Genomic DNA, 17,572 nt, shown 5'->3' with positions numbered 1-17,572 from the left:
AATAGTCCTGTCCTTTTACAGTGTCCACCCTGTGTCCACTGTCCAATAGTCCTGTCCTTTTACAGTGTCCACCCTAGTGTCCACCTGTCCAATAGTCCTGTCCTTTTACAGTGTCCACCCTGTGTCCACCTGTCCAATAGTCCTGTCCTTTACAGTGTCCACCCTAGTGTCCACCTGTCCAATAGTCCTGTCCTTTTACAGTGTCCACCCTAGTGTCCACCTGTCCAATAGTCCTGTCCTTTTCTAGTGTCCACCTGTCCAATAGTCCTGTCCTTTTACAGTGTCCACCCTAGTGTCCACCTGTCCAATAGTCCTGTCCTTTTACTGTGTCCACCCTAGTGTCCACCTGTCCAATAGTCCTGTCCTTTTACAGTGTCCACCCTAGTGTCCACCGGTCCAATAGTCCTGTCCTTTTACAGTGTCCACCCTAGTGTCCACCTGTCCAATAGTCCTGTCCTTTTACAGTGTCCACCCTAGTGTCCACTGTCCAATAGTCCTGTCCTTTTCCAGTGTCCACCTAGTGTCCACCTGTCCAATAGTCCTGTCCTTTTACAGTGTCCACCCTAGTGTCCACCTGTCCAATAGTCCTGTCCTTTTACAGGTCCACCTTTCCAATAGTCCTGTCCTTTTCTAGTGTCCACCCTAGTGTCCACCGGTCCAATAGTCCTGTCCTTTTACAGTGTCCACCTGTCCAATACTCCTGTCCTTTTCTAGTGTCCACCCTAGTGTCCACCTGTCCAATAGTCCTGTCCTTTTACAGTGTCCACCCTAGTGTCCACCTGTCCAATAGTCCTGTCCTTTGACAGTGTCCACCCTAGTGTCCACCTGTCCAATAGTCCTGTCCTTTTACAGTGTCCACCCTGTGTCCACTGTCCAATAGTCCTGTCCTTTTACAGTGTCCACCCTAGTGTCCACCTGTCCAATAGTCCTGTCCTTTTACAGTGTCCACCCTGTGTCCACCTGTCCAATAGTCCTGTCCTTTTACAGTGTCCACCCGTGTCCACCTGTCCAATAGTCCTGTCCTTTTACAGTGTCCACCCTAGTGTCCACCTGTCCAATAGTCCTGTCCTTTTACAGTGTCCACCCTATTGTCCACTGTCCAATAGTCCTGTCCTTTTACTGTGTCCCCCTAGTGTCCACCTGTCCAATAGTCCTGTCCTTTTACAGTGTCCACCCTAGTGTCCACCTGTCCAATAGTCCTGTCCTTTTACTGTGTCCACCCTAGTGTCCACCTGTCCAATAGTCCTGTCCTTTACAGTGTCCACCCTAGTGTCCACCGTCCAATAGTCCTGTCCTTTTACAGTGTCCACCCTAGTGTCCACCTGTCCAATAGTCCTGTCCTTTTACAGTGTCCACCCTAGTGTCCACCTGTCCAATAGTCCTGTCCTTTTACAGTGTCCACCTTTCCAATAGTCCTGTCCTTTTATAGTGTCCACCCTAGTGTCCACCGGTCCAATAGTCCTGTCCTTTGACAGTGTCCACCCTAGTGTCCACATGTCAAATAGTCCTGTCCTTTTACAGTGTCCACCCTAGTGTCCACCTGTCCAATAGTCCTGTCCTTTTACAGTGACCACCCTTGTGTCCACCTGTCCAATAGTCCTGTCCTTTACAGTGTCCACCCTAGTGTCCCACCTGTCCAATAGTCTGTCCTTTCCTGTGTCTCCCTACGTGTCCACCTGTCCAAGCCTTGGCCACTCGTCCGTGAGTCCACAGCTGTGTGGTGGATGGATTCTCAGTGTCCACTCTCCCACATTTCACAGGTTCAGAACAGTATTGGACCCAAACAGGCCTTAAGTGAACACACACACACACAGACTGAGATTCTGAGTTCAGCTGATGAAGAATGGAAACACAAACTCCAGTGGGTTTAGACTGGATTTACTCCAACTGAACAGAAGGTGGAGTAAAAAAAACAAACATAGAATAATGAGAATAAATGAGTAAAGTTTAATATTTAAAACATCACCATCAGATAAAACCAGATTAAAAATATTAAAGAGTTTATGAAACATTTATTTACAACTAATTCTGTTCAGTTGGAAATCACATCATTTATAGAAAAGAAAAAACTCTTGTTTTCAGAATCTTTTTCAGATGAAAAGTGTAAAATTAGAAATAAAAACATATTTCGGTGTCAAAGTTGACGTCATCTCTTCAGAAGTCGTGTTCAATGGCGACGCCTGCAGCCACGTCGTCGTAGTCTTCGTCTTCGTCTTCGTCTCCGACGTGATGCTGCCTGGTTCCATGGCGACGGCTGCTCTTCTTCCTGTGGGCGGAGTCAAACACAGCTCAGGTCCAGGTGTTCACGACCAGTGTTTGACCTGCATCTGTTCAGTCTGCTGTTCCCACTGGAAACTCAGACTGTCTTACTACGACCACTGTCACTGCCAGACCTCTTCTGTCTGCATTTCCAGTCCAGTTTCAGTGCCTTTGGATGCTGAAGGAAACTGGACTGACTGACACCTGGACTTTCTTGGACATTTCTCTGGAGGACACACCTACATTTATCAGTGTTTTGATGCTCTGTCTCTCTTCTATCATTAATTGTCTTTTCCTCTTTTCCATTTTTTATACTAAACACACTACTGTCTGCAGTCCAGTCCTGTTACCAGTACTGCTCCATGGGTCTGGTACCACAGTGTGTTCCACACTCCTGTTCTGCAGAACAGGGGGTGAAGGAATTCACAACGTTGGGACACCTGGAGGAACTGGTAGCACCAACTTTCCAGACTTGATCAACCTCCACTGCATGCAGAACTGCTTTAAGTTTTTAACCAATTTCTTGTTCGCCTTTTTGTATAATTCTGAAAGTACATTATTTTTCAGTTTTGTTAACCTGACCTTTTTTTTTTTCCTCTGGCAGTTCCACTCTTACCTTTGTACCATTTACAGCTGTTCATTGGACTGGAACTGCTGGGAATTTCAATACAAAAACTGGAAAAATTGGGGTGTTCTAAAACTTTTGACCGGTAGTGTATGAAGACCTACAATATATGAGGACCTAGAACATACAAGAAACCTAGAAAAATATGAGGACCTAGAACATACGAGAACCTAGGAACCTAGAAAGAACGACAGTCATTCGATCAGACCCAACATTGATATTGAGAGATGGACTAAACGCTGGGATTGGACACAGAAACATACAGAGAACATACCAGAACCTAGAACATACAAGAACTGAGAACATACAAGAACATAGAACATATGAGAACCTGTGTTCCTTTTACGGTAGATCGACACCATCAGGACAGTGGAGACGCAGTACGGACTCGCGACCAGCAGGTGGAGGAACAGCCTCACAATGGACATTGAAGAACCAGGATCTGAAGAACCAGGACCTGAAAGAACCAGGATCTGAAGAACCAGGACCTGAAGAACCAGGATCTGAAGAGGAACCAGGATCAGAGGATGAAGTTGTAGGAACAGAGGTAGTGGTGGTAGAAACCAGTGGGATTTCTCTCAGACTGCAGTGGAAGCTCGGCTTCCCCTAAAATGACTCAAATTAAATGGTTTAATCTGTTCGGTTGTGTTGACATTTCATTGACTCCAATGTGTTAGAACCGTTCATCTCACAGACGAGTTCTTCAGATTCAGCTTTATCACAAATCATCAGACTGGATGTTGTTCACTTCTCCTCCATTCTCGTGTCTGTTTTCTCCTCCATCTCTGCTCAGTGCATTTGTCCGTAGACGCTCAGCGTCCATGCACTTCAATGGGACTGAGTGGAACAGTTTTTTCATTGCCTCAAAACTGGACGCTAATTGGAGAAATGACACCATGTTGTCCCGCCCCCGGATGCTGGGCGTCTCTGGGGGTGAATAGAGCTGTGGGCGGAGCTCGGCCGGGCTGGATGTCAGGATTACACATGCTGATTGGATGATCAGTCGAAAGGCTGAATCCTGTTTGATTGACAGCTGTTTTCAGATCTGCTCCTTCACTGACACAGTTCAGTTTAATACTGTCACACATTCTGCTGTGAAATCAGAGAAACCACTACCAAATTACTCGTTCATTTCTTGCACTGTAAATAAAACACACTCATTGTACTTCCTTGTTTCAATTTAACATAATTTCAATGTTTTCTTGTTTACTTGGTACAATATGACCATTTTCTAAAAAGGAATGGAGAGCCGAATTTATGTTTAAATAAAATAACTTGACTTTTTTTTTTTTTTGATGTAAGCCGACACTGAGCTTCCCCTGTCTGAAAGACGAGCAGCTGACACTGGTAGAAACTGTAGGAGACGACAGAACATGATGTTCAGTGTCAGTTCCTGATCTACCATCAGGTCCACGGGTTCATCAGAACTGGATCCAGAACCAAACACAGCGTTGGATTAATCAGCACCAGTAGAATGTTGACAGACTCTGAGGACCAGCAGAACTCTGCTCTGTATCTGCACATAAAGGTTCCTGTCAGGATCCTCAACAAATGACGGTGTCTGTTCCACATTTATTTAATAGAACCTGAGTCAAAGTCCATGAAGCGGATTCAAATTAGTACTTTTAGGAAAATTAATCCGATGTTTCAGGACTTAAACAGGATTGAAAACACAACATTCTTGTACAAACAGAACAACGTGTGAATGTTCTGATATGGAGTTGGTTTGGGGCATCGCTGCAGATACATGGTTCTGTTCAGTCTGGACAGAACTGGAACAAACCCCAACAGGAAGTGCAACATTTACACTCATTCATAACAGACAGAAGACAGTCTAGAAATGCACTGATGTGGACACATGGACCGGTGTTCCACAAGGATCTATACTGGGACCACTTTGGTTTTGACTTTATATGTTCATGATCTACATGAATTCAATTCAACTGAATCCTGGATCAGAAACCAAACCGCTGTAAGAGCTGTCAATCTGAAACCAACTTTACAGATGGAACATGTGACCAAAGATTTGAAGATCCATGTTCTATCTATTGGTTTGAGCTTGTGTTATAGAAACATACGATGGAGACATTTGATTGTGGTGAAAATGTTGAACTGCAGTACTATGAGTGTCCACCAGGGGACCTACATATGTTCTGTCTGTAATGTGTACTTTATGAACAGGAAGTGATGTCACAGTCCTCACCTTTGACCTCAGGCGCTCGTTGGAGATCCACCAAGATCTGGAACATAACAGGAGTACTGGTCTGCATCAGACAGGTGGTCTACAGAGATGGTCCACTTTTCTACTAGGTCAGATGTGAGTATCCGACCGTTTTTTTTAAACTCGGCTTTCAGTGTTGAACCACCTCTGACTCTACAGCGCAGAGTGACATCACTTCCTGTCTCCACAGGAAGTGCAGGGATCTCCAAGATTACATAAAATCTGTTAAATACAAGCAGAGTTGGACAAATGAGAGCAGAGACACAAATAAAGACAAGGACACACACATGAAGTGGACTCCCAGCAGTGGTTCTGATCTAAGGTCATAAGGGGGACTTCAACAGTGAACTGTGTCCACATCTGAAACTAGATGAATATGGGATGTCCTCATCTACAGTTAATACGTGTGTGACTCCGCCCACTGTCCTCACACCAACTATACAGAGAGCTGATTGGTGGTCAGACTGAGCTGTGGTCCACGTCCACTGCAAGGTTATAATTGTTACGAAAACCAACGAAATGACAAATACTAAAATTGAAAAAAACATTTTGTTAAGTGAAATAAATAAAACTCTAATTAAAAGAAAAAAACCGATAACTAACTGAACTGTATTGTGTGCTTACAAACTAAATAAAACGTATAAAAATTATGGATAAAATTCCCTTTTCGTCTTTGTCAATGTCGGATTGATATGCAAATGATTTATTTTCGCTCCAGCAGTTTTAGCTGTTGGCACCATATGACACTTCACAGTCCGTCATGTCTGGTCACTGGTGGTTTCCAGTCGTCTTTCTGGTCCCCACTCTACCTGGAACATACAGACTAAAGCTGGGACACAGTAGCACAGTCCTGTCTGGGATTTACTTCAGTGATGCGTGGGGTCGGGTTTTTTGTTTGTTTGTTTGTTTGTTTTTTTGTTCAGTGTGTGTGTGAGTGACAGAGACAGAGTGGAGCTGAATGACAGAGTCAGACAGGTGTTGATGTTGTGACTTTATCTGGGAAAGAAAGGGTACAAGTGATTTGTGTTTGGATTTATTGTGGTTTCGTGATGCATAGCAATTTCATGTTCATTTATTTCTGAGTAAAATATACAGTATATTTCATTTGTGATTTATGTTAAAAAATGAGCTAAAATAAGCCATAGTGAATGTTAAGATTAAGATAACTACGTTTCCCATGAGGCTTAGCATTACCCAAGAAGCATAGGAAATTTTCACAGAAGCAGATGTATGTATGCCACAAGTTGTGAGAAAGTTGTATGTGTTTTTCAAGTTTCCACACACAGTAAAATGAATGTGTATTTTTAAACCAAGAGTCTCGCTTCGTTATTTTTGGACGTAATTTGGATAATTACAACAGTTGAACTAGCATCCAGGTAAAGACTGGAGAGTTTATCACCATGAAAAGGCCTTCCAAGGCCTGAACTGCACAGTTTAGAAGAGGAGAAAAGAGGAGGAAAACTAATCCAATGACAGCGGGATGGAACCTGTTAATCATCTACAGTTCCATTATTAGCCAACTTTGCTTCATTTTAATTCAGCTAGCTGTAGCTAGTAACATCAAACGTTTTTTAACGTTATAAGAGATGAGATATCTACTAAGGTGTGTGGTTTACTGCTGCTGAACTGGGTTACATATGTTTATAAGTGGTTTATGTATGTTTCTATAAGGTTTATATATGTTTGTATGTGGTTTACTGCTGGTTAGCTAGTTTATATTTGTTTCTATTTGGTTTACTGCTGCTTAGCTGGTTTATATTCATTTCTGTCTGGTTTATATTTGTTTCTATTTGGTTTACTGCTGCTTAGCTGGTTTATATTTTAGCACAGGTGGAAGCTTAGCAGGAAATTAACTCTGTGTCTAGTCTGGCCATAAGATGTGCTTTTACTTTGATAAACGGGAAAAACATGTTTGAATGATCACAACAGGATAGCCATTGCTCTGCCTATGGCTCTCACTCAGGGTGCAACTTTAGAAATTTCAAAAATACAAAAAAAATACACAAAAAGGCCAATAAACATTTCCATACACATACTAAGTCAAAACTAGTACTAACACAACAACCCGCTGAATTCTTTCACATAAAAATAACACATTTACAACAAAATACCCATACCCATAATGCACTACAGCAAACATGCCACAATATGTTTCTGTCTGGTTTACTGCTGGGCTTTGTGCATTTCCTCTCACGCTTTGCACATCTTCGCATTGTTTTCACATAAGTGACGTTGTGTATTGATCGACACCCCCCCCTCCCCCAACCTGCTATAGTGAATTTATACATTGTACTGTACATGTGTTTGTGTCTCTGCTCAGTCAATGAGCCGCCCTAACCCCACCCCCAAATAAAGTGTCCAGGGTAACCTGCTGATCCATGCCTCACTAATTTCTTTGAATAGAATAGTGAGGAAGATAAATGTATGAAATAACTAAAGCGAATACTAAACTAAACTAAACTAAAGTAAAACTAAGCATTCAGAAAAAAACAATAATGAATAAAAACTAGCAAACCTGCTCTAAAAACTAATTAAAACTAACTGAATGAGAGAAAACAAGTCAAAACTAATTAAAACTAAACTATAATTAAAAATCCCAAACTATTATAACCTTGGTCCACTGTCTGGAACAGAACCTGCTACCCACAAGGCCACACTGGAAACCTCCAGTTAAAGCTGGACTTCCCTCAGGAACCACCAATCCTGTTAGAGACACACTTCAACCAATCACAGCTCAGTTTATTCACCTGTTACAGTGATGGACACCTGGTCACTCTGCTGTCCTGAACTGGTCTCACACCAGTAAACTCCACTGTTCCCTGGCGTGAGACCATCGACAACACAGAATGACCCGTCCATCCTTCCAAACTCTGCACATGTCTCAGTGTTTCCATTCGTCAGTGTCCTCTTCACTGTCCATCCATCTGTCTGGACATCTGCACAACTCACAGTGAAACTGTCTCCTCTGAAGAACTGCTGACGGTTTGGAAAGACGTCCACAGAGACTGGACAGAGTCAACACATTCAACAGGTTAAAGACACATGGACCAAATGTCCAACTGTTATTGAGTCTGATTGGTTGAATTCATCATCTCACCTGAAGAAACAGTCAGTCCAGACAGCAGCAGGACACAGACACCTGAAGAGGACAGAGGACACAGGTCAGAGGTCAGAGGACACAGGTCAGAGGTCAGAGAACACAGGTCAGAGGTCAGAGGACACAGGTCAGAGGTCAGAGGACACAGGTCAGAGGACACAGGTCAGAGGTCATAGTGCTGGCTCAACAGTTGTGTGTCTGTCATTGATGTGACCAGTTGGACATTGTCCAGAGGTGGACAAACCTGAGACCACAGACAGTGACGTCATGGACTGGATGACATCAGGTTCATGTGTTTTTTGGAGCTCCGCCTCCTGGAAAAGGAAGTCAAACATCTGCACTAGTTTGACTATTCAGACGCATTTTCTCCTGGTCTGAGCTTCCACATGTTCTACTGGGTATGGGAGAACATTTGCAGAACCCTGAGGAACCCTGAGTTGGTTCTAAAGTCCTCAAACCCATCTTGGTCTTCTCCGTTCGTCTCCGACCAAAGACAACGCTGTGGTTTTGACGTTAGCGGCTGAAACTTCCTGTGGTCGAACACTGACAGTTGAAAGCTGAGTGTGAGGCCTTGGTTCAATTTCCTGTTCTCTCGTTCTTCAGTCTGTTTGTAAAGCATCAGAGAGTCCAACCACCCAAACAGACAAGTGGATGTGAGGTGGACCCATGTGGACCCACACGGTCCAGGACCAGTTTAGCCCACATCATTCAACAGCTGATGTGACGTTCAAAGGTCAAACATCAATAAAATCACATCGTACGCTGACGATCAACTCCTTTATACAAGAACAATGGGTTTAAAGACAAAGACAGATGACAGGACTGGAAGATGAATGAATGAATGAATGAATGAGTGAACGAACAACGAACGAATGAACGAACGAACGAATGAACAAACAAACAAATGAACACATGAATGAAAAATAGAATATAGAACGAATATAGAACGAATGAATGAATGAAAAAATAAATCAACAAATGAATGTATGACTGCCTGTCTGAACTCACCCCACAGAACAGATGGGTTCTTCATGTTGTTCTGATGCTAATCGTCGTCTTTATAAACACAGTTCCTCTTTCTTATTTTTATTACAGACGTATATAGTTGTTGAAAGAGGAACTGGATCGTCACCCATTGCTTCATGAATATGGAACAATGGCTAAATGTTGAAACCAAAAGGGGCGGAGCTGCTATAGTTCATGAGGATGTTTTGTAAACTGGACTTTCCTGTTGTGCTCTAAACAATAAATTACCCATGATGCTGCTGCTGTTGGCAGAGAGAAGTTTCCTTTAAGGTTGATCAAAGTCAGAGTCGAAACTTCAATATTTACAATAAATAATGAACTGACAGAAAATGTCCCTGATTGACATAAAAAACACAAAACAGGAGACGCTGTGTGAAGAACGACGAAAAACCTGTTTATTGAAACTTAATTCAATAAATCTACAGTAATTATTGAACCAAACTAAAGTAAAAACTATTGAACTACACTAAACTATTGAACTAAATTAAATAAACTAAACTATTGAACTAAACCCAAATTTGTTCAAATGTACCAAAGTCTGCTGAGTTGTTAGTTATAAAAATGACTCGTGTGGGTCCGACTTTCTTAAATGGTAAGTCGTGACCCAGAACCGGGTCCCAGACCGGTTCAACATCTGAGTGAAGGCCAACTGAATTTAGGACAAAAACACAAAGGCCAGTTGAAAATGACAGAAAATATGCAACAAAATTACATCAAACAAGTTGTATTTTAGTAAGAAAAAAAACATTTGACCAAAACTCAAACAAAAGCTGTGTTTTGCATTAATATAATTATCGCAGTTTTTTAAAAAAAATTCATAAAATGATGTTGATTAAATCTTCAATTTCTTGTAAGAATCTTAGGTTTTGTGATATTTCCAGACTTTTCAACATAAATTGAATTGAACTGAATTAAATTGAATTGCCTTTATTGTCATTTGACAGTACAGAGTACATCAAACGAAATTAAGTTCAATGATTAGGGACATCAGGCCGCTGCTCCTACTACAGAGTACAACTGGAGCGCATCCACAAAACCCTTTTCTTTGAAAAAAAATTGCAGTGAAGAACAGAAGATAATGCAAAGCACAATATAAGACATCATACAGTAAATAAATAATGACTTTAGATGAAGACATGGATAAACGTGGGTGGGTGAGTTGAAGAGTCCGACAGTCTGGAAACAATGGAAAAAGTCGCACACAAAAGGTCGGAACAGGAACAGGATTCAGTCCAGTTTAATTTAATACATGACGTCACCACCAGAGGACAGTGTGGAGCAAAGAAACAAAACACTCTATTAAATACAACGGAACAAAAGTGAACATCCACAGCTCTGCACCAAAAAACAGACGGCTCCACCCACCAGCTGATCTACGTTTCCTGGTTAAGGAATGAAACACATGGATGTTGGCGTCCACGTTACCGTGGTAACCTGCTGTGTGTTCCTGGTCATGTGTTTCTTGGTCTGACCGATGAATAAACCACGTCAGGATCAGATGACTGAGCTGCGAAAAACACAAAAAGACTTTTACAACAAAAACGAATCACCACGAAACCCTGGTAAAAGACGTAGAAGATGTTGCCACAGTTACCATGGTTCTGTCTGGATGACCTCTGACCTTTGATGACGACGTGACTGTAGGTGACGTCCTCAGCTCCTGAAACAGGTCAAAATTATTCACTCCAGAATAAACCACTTCGATCCACAGCTTCATGCTACTGGTGCCGTGGCTACATACCAACATACGTACCACGGCTTTGTGATAATGGTGCCGCGGCTAGATGCCACTGGTGCTGAAGCAACAAGGTATTTTCACCGTGGCACGAAGCCGCAACACTTGGGGCAACTGCCACGGAATCCATGCCAGTGCCTTCGTATGCACCCGCTGCCTCTCCCACACCGGGGGATTTAAAAATTAGCGTGGCCGTTAACAGTAAACAAACAAAAACGCCATCAGACAGATGTGGGACTGGGGACACGCCCAGATCCACCAGCTGTCGTCACTTCTAGCGGAGGACTCTATCTATGCTAACATTTGTGGAACGGTAAAACACACTGACTCTGGAGAGGTTAGCAACACTGCTATGCTTGGGCTATTTCTGACCCTGAAGTGATACGTCCCACTATCCGCTGTGTCCCCGCCCCTTCGATTGGAAAAAAGGAAAAAAAGGTGGGATCAGCATCTGACCTTTATTCCGGGATCTGTGTAAAAGTGTCTAACGTATGTGGACACGTAAGGTTTTAGGTAAAGTTACCGACTGGTTTCACCTGGACTCAGACCAGGAGCATCTGCAAACACATCCATGGTTTCATCACCACAACAGTTAGAGCAGATGGATTTCATGGAACTGATGATGTTCCTTTGCATCATCAGCAGGTTGGAGCGACTTGAAGACCCACCAGAGGACGACTGCTGCCAATTATTCCAACAGAAGTCGCAGATACTGTTTCACTTCCAACATCAAGGATTTGTTCATTTCTACGAGCGACCAAACGCACTGAGAGCCTGTTGTGTCGGAACCACTCCCCTACACTTTCTGATCCATCACCCAGAGGATTCTCAGCCTCCCTGACGTTGGTACCAGACACAGCAGCTACTGGACTTTACATTCAACATCATTTATGTTCCTCGTGGTCAGAACTGGGACAAGCTGAGTCATATCAGGTCCAGTTCCTTATGGTGACAGTCTATGATGTCGTTGGTTGGTTGGTTGGTTGGTTGGTTGGTTGGTTGGTTGGTTGGTTTGGTTGGGCGGTTGGATGGATGGGTGGGTGGTTGGAGGGTTTGTGTATTTATTTATTTGTTTGTTTACCTTCAGTGTTTGTTTGATTCCAGCGTACACTGTCTCAGCCTCTCCACGATGTTTATCTGTCAAACAAACACATCACCATGGTAACGGGTCACATGGATCTAAGTAAACCTCGTTCAGGTGCAGGTGCGTCTCCTACCTCTCCTATTGGCTGCCTGAGCGATGGTGACGTCAGCATAGGTGACATCTACAGGAGGGGAGGAGCCACTGTCACCTGAGACACAAGAAGAGGAGGAGTCACATCAGAACCATACTGTGAACCAGGACCGGGACCGGGACCAGAACACTGGACCCTTAAAACTAACCTGAACCAAAACCTCTGGGACATTTATGAAACATTTAACATCTGGATGAGACAGTTCATCACCTTTGTGTTTCTTCCACAGCAGCAGAACCAGAACCAGAATCAGAACCAGGAACACCAGTGAGACCACAGCTATGATGATCGAGATAGTGGAACCAGAGGGAGAATCTGGACTTGGGGAAGAACCAGGATCAGAGGATGAAGTTGTAGGATCAGTGGTAGTGGAACCTGTAGGAGACAACAGAACATCGTCTTCAGTCTCAGTTCATTTGACGTTGACGTAGAAGTTTGGTTCCATGGATCAGGTCCAGATGAAGAACAACGTCTGTGGAAACAAACCCTGAACCCAACAGGAAGTCCAACATTTACACTCATTCATAACAGACAGAAGACAGTCTAGAAATGGACTGATGTAGACACATGGACCGGTGTTCCACAAGGATCTATACTGGGACCACTTTGGTTTGACTTTATATGTTCATGATCTACATGAATTCAATTCAACTGAATCCTGGATCAGAAACCAAAGCGCTGTAAGAGCTGTCAAATCTGAAACCAACTTTACAGATGGAACATGTGACCAAAGATTTGAAGATCCATGTTCTATCTGTGGTTTGATCTGTGTTTATAGAAACATTCGATGGAGACGTTTGATTGTGGTGAAAATGTTGAACTGCAGTACTATGAGTGTCCACCAGGGGACCTACATCTGTTCTGTCTGTAATGTGTACTTTATGAACAGGAAGTGATGTCACAGTCCTCACCTTTGACCCTCAGGCTGCTCGATGGAGATCCACCAACATCTGGAACATAACAGGAGTACTGGTCTGCATCAGACAGGTGGTCTACAGAGATGGTCCACTCTTCTACTGGGACAGATGTGAGTGTCCGACCGTTTTTATAAACTCGGCTTTCGGTGTTGAACCATCTCTGACTATACAGCGCAGAGTGACATCACTTCCTGTCTCCACAGGAAGTGCAGGGATGTCCAAGATTACATAAAAATCTGTTAAATACAAGCAGAGTTGGACAAATGAGACCAGAGACACAAATAAAGACAAAGGACACACACATGAAGTGGACTCCCAACAGTGGTTCTGATCTAAGGTCATAAAGGGGACTTCAACATTGAACTGTGTCCATATCTGAAACTAGATGAATATGGGATGTCCTCATCTACAGCTAATATGTGTGTGACTCCGCCCACTGTCCTCACACCAACTATACAGAGAGCTGATTGGTGGTGAGACTGAGCTGTGGTCCACGTCCACTGTCTGGAACAGAACCTGCTACCCACAAGGCCACACTGGAAACCTCCAGTTAAAGCTGGAGTTCCCTCAGGAACCACCAATCCTGTTAGAGACACACTTCAACCAATCACAGCTCAGTTTATTCACCTGTTACAGTGATGGACACCTGGTCACTCTGCTGTCCTGAACTGGTCTCACACCAGTAAACTCCACTGGCCCCTGGCGTGAGACGATCGACAACGCAGAATGTCCCGTCTATCCTTCCAAACTCTGCACATGTCTCAGTGATTCTGTTCCTCAGTGTCTCCCTCAGTGTCCTCTTCACTGTCCATCCAGCTGTCTGGACATCTGCACAACTCACAAAAAACTGTCTCCTCTGAAGAACTGCTGAACGTTTGGAAAGACGTCCACAGAGACTGGACAGAGTCAACACATTCAACAGGTTAAAGACACATGGACCAAATGTCCAACTGTTATTGAGTCTGATTGGTTGAATTCATCATCTCACCTGAAGAAACATTCAGTCCAGACAGCAGCAGGACACAGACACCTGAAGAGGACAGAGGACACAGGTCAGAGGTCAGAGGACACAGGTCAGAGGACAGAGGTCAGAGGACACAGGTCAGAGGTCAGAGGACACAGGTCAGAGGTCAACCCAAACCAATGGTGTCCAATGACCCCAGTGTTGTGTTTGTCCTCTGTTGTCCACAGTGGAGCGTCTTCCTTCACTAATGGTCTGTGGTTGGACGTGTTTGTAGACGAGACAGAGTTCGGTCTGAACAAAAAAACAACTCAATCTAATCCAGAGTCAGTTTAAGGGAGTGGACAGACAGAGACCAGTTTAACCAGACTAAACAGACCAGTTAAAACAGACCAGTTTAACCAAACTAAACAGACCAGTTTAACCAGACTAAACAGACCCACCACAGACCAGTTTAACCAGACTGAACAGACCAGTTTAACCGGACGAAACAGACCAGTTTAACCAGACTAGACAGAACAGTTAAACCAGACTAAACAGACCAGTTTAACCGAACTAAACAGACCAGTTTAACCAGACTAAACAGACCCACCAGAGACCAGTTTAACCAGACTAAACAGACCAGTTTAACCAGACTAAAAAGACCAGGTAAACCAGACTAAACAGACCAGTTTAACCAGACTAAACAGACCAGTTAAACCAGACTAAACAGACCAGTTTAACCAGACTAAACAGACCAGTTAAACCAGACTAAACAGACCAGTTTAACCAGACTAAACAGACCAGTTTAACCAGACTAAACAGACCAGTTAAACCAGACTAAACAGACCAGTTTAACCAGACTAAACAGACCAGTTAAACCAGACTAAACAGACCAGTTAAACCAGACTAAACAGACCTTTGTTTGATTGACAGCTGTCATTCAACTCCACAGCAGAAGGTTCAGTTGAACACTTCTAAAGGACAGATGGACTTCTTTGATCCAAATGTTCAAACTGACTCTAATGGAACCAATCAACACTAATAATGTTTGACTTCTAATCAATACAGATCAATCATCGGTCCAATCAGCTGTTTGTGTGTTGTCGTCTGGCGCCATGGAAACGCCTTTAAGGTCAGCTCCAGTCGACACATCAAACCCAGGATCAAACTGCTCCTTTCCATCTGAACGTTGACCTTTGACCTCATCCTGTTCAAGTGGACCTGATCAGGAACCCATGGGTCCGATCAGTGATCGATCAGGCCAGTGTTTGATGGTTGGACTCACCGAGACGATGGAACACACACCGAGTCTTCATGTCGTCTGAACAGGAACTAACACAAACTTCTGCTTTTCTTTATTTCTCCACTTTCTGAGCTGCTTCCTGTTTTTTTTCATCATTTTTTCATTTTTTTTTTTTTTTTGCTGTTACCGTGATAACCAGATCATGTGAAGGTCAGAGGTCACATGGAGTGAGTCATCAGGTCTATACAGACAAAGGAAACCCCTTTAAATATGACCAGTACCACATGGGTTTGGAATTATGACAGAAGTGTTTGTGACTGGGCTCAGTTTAATCAAACTCAACAATAAAAAATAAAACAACTCAGTTCAAAAATCTCAGATATTCTTGAAGAATAATTCAATTATCAGTTTTCTGATTAAAGTACAAGAAATAAAACATGGATATTTTCTGTTCATACGTATTATATAAATATGAGAAAAAACTCATAAGAGTCAGAGACTGAGATTAAACTCAGATAATTTTATTGTAATAAATACTATTAATGTCATCCATCCATCATCAGTCATCCACTTATCCATCCATCCGTCCACCTGTGCATCATCTATCTATCTATCTATCTATCTATCTATCTATCTACTATCTATCTATATCTATCTATCTATCTATCTATCTATCTATCTATCTATCTATCTATCTATCTATCTATCTATCTATCTATCTATCTATCTATCTATCTATCTATCTATCTCTTATACAGACTGGACCACATGCTCTTGTTCCAGTATAATAATGTTTGCTTCCTTCTAAATTCAGACCAGATTGATGGCACTGATATAAACTCATGGTGAACTCACCTGATCCAACAGCCCATTTGGTCAGAGACATGGGGTGACAGCGTGACCCCAGGACATCAGGGCTCGGAGGGATTTGTGTTCATCTAGTTCAACTAAGAACACACACAAAACACATGACGTGAGATTAGTCATTAGATCAGATTATGACGTATCAGTTCTGACTGAATATGTGTCTTTGAAAGCCAGTATAACTCACTTCGGACCCCCATCCCCTAAACCCCCGCCTCTGTGTTCATGCATTTCCTATCAGGCTGAACAGGAACGAACTGTTCCATCTGGAGCAGGTTCATGTTCTACTTTACATTCATTTTGATCTGAGAGCGTCTGCATTTCAGTCAAGGTGACATGGCAACTAAGAGGAATGATCCAATCACATGAGGACAAGACAATACGAACAACTGTGATTGGCTAACGGGTTAGAACGTGGCTCCAGGGTGGACCTTTAACCGTCCAATGAGAGCACAGCCTCATGTCACCTGTTCAATGAAACTCAGGTCATTTAACTATTTAACTGTTGATTCATTTTCAGTGTTGACATGAATTACAGGACATGGGAAAAGTACACTGTTGTTCATAAAGTTGGAATAATTTTGTTTCCATGCCTGTTTTTATTCCTATTACCTGTTCTGTTCCCACCAGTGAGCTGATGGCCGTTTGGGATGAAATATATTAAAGTTTCTACAGTAAACTTCTGTTAATATAGGCATGCTATACCACATGCTATTACATTAGAACGATTAGGTTCTCTGCAACAGCATCACTAAGTTCATTTTGCCAATAGAATAGAATAGAATAGAATAGAATAGAATAGAATAGAATAGCCTTTATTTTATTTTATTGGTTTATTTAATGGGGACCATACACATTTATGAACATTGCTGTATAAAAAATACATCTATGTAAATATTCCAGAATTAGTAAAAAATAACTACTTTTCATCTGCAGTTCCTACTAGGCAGGTGACAGAAACAAAACATCAAACAGTCAACATTAGCATATCACTCGTTCACTATAAATTAACAAACAAAACATTGTATACATTGTATATTGTCATGTACAATGAAATTAGGAAAAATGTAATTATTGAATCTAGATATCATTAAAACTAATGGGACTGTCTGATTAATTATGTTCCTCTTTAAAAATAGACTTTAAAAAAAAAGGGGGGGGGGGGATCAGCTAAATTTAACCTTATGTTGTAGAGGTTGTATTTTAGCCACATACTAAAAATAACAATTTGCTCAAAAAATAAAAGAAGTCGAACTAGAGGTTGTTGCCTTTTAAGTGAGGCATCATTATTTAATTTTGTCCTTCAGTTATAAGCTTTGTAACTTAGAATGACAAATGGAGAAAATTAACACAATTTAGGTGGAAGGAACAGGTTCAAAGTAGTTTTGTGACCCCTGTAAACCCCTC

General features: G+C 42.3%; 2 protein-coding genes across 4 annotated transcripts in view; both read right to left on the bottom strand.

Moving 5' to 3' along the window:
• Positions 1-9,254, bottom strand: part of LOC115421084 (uncharacterized) — a 43,818-nt gene extending 34,564 nt beyond the window's left edge. The window contains exons 1-3 of the mRNA XM_030136796.1: positions 9,211-9,254; positions 8,203-8,244; positions 7,853-8,110 (exon numbers count right to left, since the gene is read on the bottom strand). Of these exons, the coding sequence (XP_029992656.1) occupies positions 7,853-8,110; positions 8,203-8,244; positions 9,211-9,235 (325 nt within the window). The 5' untranslated portion in view covers positions 9,236-9,254. The remainder of the gene's footprint in view (positions 1-7,852; positions 8,111-8,202; positions 8,245-9,210) is intronic.
• Positions 9,255-10,473: 1,219 nt separating this feature from the next.
• Positions 10,474-17,572, bottom strand: part of LOC115421075 (low affinity immunoglobulin gamma Fc region receptor II-like) — a 299,216-nt gene continuing 292,117 nt past the window's right edge. For 2 of the 3 annotated variants that reach the window (XM_030136784.1, XM_030136783.1), the window contains exons 6-9: positions 12,181-12,255; positions 12,045-12,100; positions 10,823-10,888; positions 10,474-10,735 (exon numbers count right to left, since the gene is read on the bottom strand). In XM_030136784.1, the coding sequence (XP_029992644.1) occupies positions 10,484-10,735; positions 10,823-10,888; positions 12,045-12,100; positions 12,181-12,255 (449 nt within the window). In that variant the 3' untranslated portion in view covers positions 10,474-10,483. The remainder of the gene's footprint in view (positions 10,736-10,822; positions 10,889-12,044; positions 12,101-12,180; positions 12,256-17,572) is intronic. The other variant, XM_030136785.1, reaches the window with a different exon arrangement.

The sequence above is a fragment of the Sphaeramia orbicularis genome, chromosome 6 (assembly GCF_902148855.1).
Source record: "Sphaeramia orbicularis chromosome 6, fSphaOr1.1, whole genome shotgun sequence".
NCBI lineage: Eukaryota > Metazoa > Chordata > Actinopteri > Kurtiformes > Apogonidae > Sphaeramia > Sphaeramia orbicularis.
This window is presented reverse-complemented; position numbering and strand designations above follow the sequence as displayed.